Here is a 5,170-nt window from a genome sequence, read left to right as displayed (position 1 = left end):
TAACACTCCAAAGAGAAAGGACAACTTGAAATCGCATCATATGACCCCTTTAAATGAAAAAAGCAAGGTTTTTTGCAGAACTTACATTTGTGAATATGAAATTTTCCATGTTAAAAACCCCCCCGATTTATCATGTAAACGTGACTGTGCTTTTCTCTAAGATACCAAATAATACATATTTCCAAAACAAAACAAAACGACTGTCAATATTTTGTACAATAAAATCACAGACATTTTGCCAAAATTGTTTCACAAAAGGGCAATACCAAAACAAATGTACCACAGTTTCATGGCAACCGACACAAAAGGAGCACCTAAAATCAATATCAGATTTAAATTTTACCAATAATATTTGGCTGGGATAACTGGATGCCTTTGTCCATATTAGGGATTTCCTGGAGCGTCATCAGTGCAATTACTTCTGCGATGCATATGTGAATGTATGCATATATAATGCATGCAAAATTATCTATTTTATTGTGTTTTTGCTAATTTGTACGTATACATATATTTGTATATTATTCTTTTTATTATCTGTGTCTTGTCATTATGTTGCACTGTGGAGCTTCTGTCACCAAAACAAATCCCTCATATGTGTAAACATACCTGGCAATAAAGCTCCTTCTGATTCTGATTCTGAATAAATACCAGAAATTTGTATTTAGGCCCATACCGCCCATCCCTAAGTAAAAGGTGAACTGACAACCGAATTTAGCTGCAGTGTGCATGTGGTGGTGAATGGGTTGATGTTGATGTTCTCACACACACACACACACACTCACACTCACCAGTGACATGCTGCTGGATTTGACATAGGACTCGACTCTCCGTCTGCGCTCATTTCTCTCCTCCTCGATCTCTCTTATGTTTCTGCTGGATCGCGCCGGCCGGTACGCCGTGTATATGGCGGGACGTCCCAGACTGTCATACTCTCTGTCTCCATGTCTGCCTTTCACGTCGCTCAGTGTTGAACGATCCTACAGAGACATGCAGATGTTTATTCTGGTGATATCTCACACACACACACACACACACACACACACACACGTGTGCTGGTGTGAAATAAACTCACCTCCACAGATAAAACACTGCCCTTCGTCACACTGTCCATCTGAATCAGTGCAATCTCCTCCAGCTGCAAACCACACAAACAAGAGGAGTTATGATGCATCACATTACTTCAAAAAGTATAACCAGGAATTCAGCTTTATTCCAAGTAAATTAAAGCAATAAGCCCCAAGAAGCCGTGGTTTACAGTGAATTTATAACAGCTAAGGGGCGTTAAAACCTCCGTAGCTGTTATAAATTCACTGTAAACCACGGCTTCACGGGGCTTATAGCTTTTATAAAACACGGTTACTCCATATACGTAGTAAGGTTTCACAAAATAAAACGGAGCAAATAATGTGTAATGATATTAATAAACACAGTATTCTTCCACCAAACAATGTAGCTCCTCAGAAACAGTTGTGGTTGCTACAAAGTGGTTGCCGAGCAACACACAAACGTAAACAAAGCTGTGTGTTACTTTGTAGCGTCATTTACAACAGCTTCGAACGCGGCTCAGCCAATCAGAGCCAAGCACCGGAACTCTCCGCTTTATAATGCAACTCAATTTAGATTTGTGCTTCAGTTCGTAACAACAAAAATCATGTTTACAGTAACATTTACAATGAAACCAGAACAGGCAGGTGGACAGCATTTAAAATATAACTATCACACATTTTATAGTTTAATGTAAAAATCTTGTGAAAACAAGTCTGGGTCACATTTCTCCATAAAAAAAGAAGAAACTATTGTTTTGTTTTTTGCATTGTCACATTATTTTCGTGACAATTATGAACAGTTTTCCTCCTTAGTTTTAAGTGTTTTTTTTGCGTTTTATCATTATTCTCAAAGATGATTCTGATCAAAATAAAAATACTGTAGTACAAATATTTTTACATATGAAATCAGCATAAATTAAAGGCAGGTTAATAAACACTAATAAATAAATACTGATTATTTGCACGATGATAATCTGAATATACACAAGTTTATTAATTATCATGACAATAACATTGATGCAGAAAAAACTAAACGTAATGCTCTTTATGCATGCAATAGTAGGTCTATTCTTATTTGCATTGTGACATTATTCATAACAATGAAGAACAACCATACTTTGAGCTTTTTTTGTTATGTGTTATTACTCCCAAAGATGATTCTCATCAAAAATAAACTGTCATACAATATTTTTTATTAAATGAGCATAAATTAAAGGCAAGAAAATAAACACTAATATATAAATACTTGATTGTTTTTTGTTTTGTTTTTGCATTATTATAATGAAAATATGAGCATGTTTTCTTAATTATCATGAAAGCAATGCAAAAAAAAAATCTTAATGCTTTTTATGCAGAATTATTTCTTTTCATTTTGTGGTGAATCACAGGAATTACAGAAGTGACATACATATTAAATAGAAATAAGTTTATTTTGGGGACAATTTTAATTTTTTTTGCATTGTGACATGATTTTCCCTCCACAATCTCATTACTTTTGTGTATTTTTAAATAATTGTCATTGTCAAAGATGATTACCATTAGATTCTCATCAAAATAAAAATACTGTAATAGAACAAATTAAATATTAAATCAGCATAAATAAAATAGCACAACAAACAGTAACTAATATATAAATACTTTACATTAACAATAACAACATTAAGCTTTTTCTTGCATTATGATTTTAAGAATACAAGGAGGGCTTTTACATTATCATGAAAATAATGGCACAATGCAAAAATGCTTTTTATGCAGATTATAATTTCTTATTCCCTTCATTAATTTACAGCAGTGAGACATTAATATAAAATCTACTAGAGAAAAACCCTAAAATACATTTCACAGCTCAAATAACAGAAGAATTCATTTCAACACACCTAACCCTAAAGACTTCAACATTATCTTTGCTGTTTTTCACAAACTGACAGTCAAGTCTAACCTGTAGTCTGAGCCACAGATGTTGTTAAAGTCTATAAGCTGTATTTAATCATGAATATTAATTGCGATGTCGTACCGCTGTCCTGAGATCACCGTTGAAGGAGTCGAGTCTCCTCATGGACACCTGTCGCGACAGACTGATCATCTCCTCCCTGAGACACAAACACATTCATGTTGCATGAGATATGTGTCCCTGCAGCACAAAAGCAGTGTTGAGTCGCTGGGGGATATTTGTAGCAATAGCCAACAATACATTGTATGGGTCAACATGATCAATTTCTCTTTTATGTCAAAAATCATTAGGATATTAAGTAAAGATCATGCTCCATGAAGATATTTAGTAAATGTCCTACCGTAAATATATCAAAACTTAAGTTTTGATTAGTAATATGCATTGCTAAGAACTTCATTTGAACAACTTTAAAGATGATTTTCTCAATATTTAGATTTTTTTGCACCCTCAGATTCCAGATTTTCAAATAGTTGTATCTCGACCAAATATTGTCCGATCCTAACAAACCACACATCAATGGAGAGCTTATTTATTCAGCTTTTATGTGATGTATAAATCTCAATTTCGAAAAATTGACCCTTATGACTGGTTTTGTGGCCCAGGGTCACATATTGCCTCTAGATGCATTTCTGAGGTGAAAGGTCACAGACTCACGTTCTGGTGCTGAGCGCTCGTTTAAGTTTCCTGTTCTTGCGTCTAAGGTGACAGTTAATTAAAATGATGGCGATCACGATGACGATGACCAAAACCCCGGCGACAGACGCTCCTATGATGATGAGGAGAGTCTCTGACGGGCTTCCGAGAGCGCGAGCGGATTCAGGCCAACGTTCTGAAAAACAAACAACAAAAAACCCTAATGCATTCATTTAAGGTGAGACGCTACAGACAAAAAGAGTGTTTTTTTTGCATGCACTACTCAATTTTGAGATTATTTTGCTTCCGTAACATGTCTTGTTAATTACAAAATAATTATCTTAATGAATAAATCAGCTTGGGAAGGTATAGTGATATTAGTTATGATATTTACCCTATTCACCTGTAGTGTCTTACCTTTCATTTCATTTAATAAAATTAGGGTTAAAATAATTAATTAAATTTTTTTAATTAAATGTAAAAATTAAATCAAAATAAAATAAACAAAATGTAAAAATTACATTTAAATAAAATCATTTCAAATTAAACAATTAAATTAAATTAAAATCACCACATGGGGGCAGCAGAATCACAAAAGTAGACAAACATCGAGTAAATTAATGGAAAGTTTTTCCATTGAAAGGCAGTGGCGTGGAGTCACTGTTGGCTGAGAATAAGATCTAAGTTTACACGATTGTGCAAATCATTATGAGGAAGTCAGAGCAACATGGGCCGTGTGGCAACAACGACAGAAAACATCCTCTTGGTTATTTTAAGCACATTTCTGCTGCCGCCAACAGAGCTGATGTTGCAATTTTTACTTACATTTCCAGCCTTCACTTTAAGATGAAAATATGTATTTGTACAAAAAAAAAAAACACAAGAGTAATCGGTGATGCTAATAATCTAGACACTAAATATTTTAATTTTAATTTTTTATAAATATATTATTTTAAATATAATTTTTTTTATACAAATATTTTAAAAAGTACTTTAAAATATATAAAAAACTATTTTAAAATATTTAATTGTTTTATTTTCTGTATAAAATAAAAAACAAAACGTATAAACAGGGGCTTTACCAGGATGAGTCAGAACAATAGAAATAAATGAGATAATTCATTTTATAATGATCATTAACATGATGACACTCCCATAGAAGGAAGTCTTTAAGAGAAGTTTGTGGGAAAACCCATACGTTTGAGTTCATCGGTCAGTGTGACGATCGGGCCTGGTGTCATTTGCTTCTTCAGTAGATTAAACACCTACTTCCGATCTCCACTTTAAACTCTGCTTTAGCGATTCCCGCGCTGTTTGCTGTCTGGCAGACGTACACGCCTTCATCCGTCACGTTCAGAGGCCTGACGAACATCAGTCTGTCCTCCTTCACCAACACTCCTGCTGGCAGACGGTCGTCCTTCCTGGACACAGACAGAGAGACAGACAGAGAGAGAGACAGACAGAGAGAGAGAGACAGACAGAGAGAGAGACAGACAGAGAGAGAGAGACAGACAGAGAGAGAGACAGACAGAGAGAGAGA

General features: G+C 34.6%; 1 protein-coding gene across 1 annotated transcript in view; it reads right to left on the bottom strand.

Annotated features, from left to right (window-relative positions):
* Nucleotides 1-287: 287 nt before the first annotated feature.
* Nucleotides 288-5,170, bottom strand: part of LOC107552666 (nectin-4-like) — a 34,832-nt gene continuing 29,949 nt past the window's right edge. Inside the window, exons 7-12 of the mRNA XM_016234606.1 lie at nucleotides 4,900-5,051; nucleotides 3,652-3,826; nucleotides 3,061-3,136; nucleotides 1,073-1,135; nucleotides 789-977; nucleotides 288-314 (exon numbers count right to left, since the gene is read on the bottom strand). Of these exons, the coding sequence (XP_016090092.1) occupies nucleotides 288-314; nucleotides 789-977; nucleotides 1,073-1,135; nucleotides 3,061-3,136; nucleotides 3,652-3,826; nucleotides 4,900-5,051 (682 nt within the window). The remainder of the gene's footprint in view (nucleotides 315-788; nucleotides 978-1,072; nucleotides 1,136-3,060; nucleotides 3,137-3,651; nucleotides 3,827-4,899; nucleotides 5,052-5,170) is intronic.

The sequence above is a fragment of the Sinocyclocheilus grahami genome, unplaced genomic scaffold (assembly GCF_001515645.1).
Source record: "Sinocyclocheilus grahami isolate Dianchi unplaced genomic scaffold, SAMN03320097.WGS_v1.1 scaffold456.1, whole genome shotgun sequence".
NCBI lineage: Eukaryota > Metazoa > Chordata > Actinopteri > Cypriniformes > Cyprinidae > Sinocyclocheilus > Sinocyclocheilus grahami.
The sequence above is the reverse complement of the archived record's forward strand: the minus strand, read 5'-3'. Positions and strand labels throughout refer to the sequence as shown.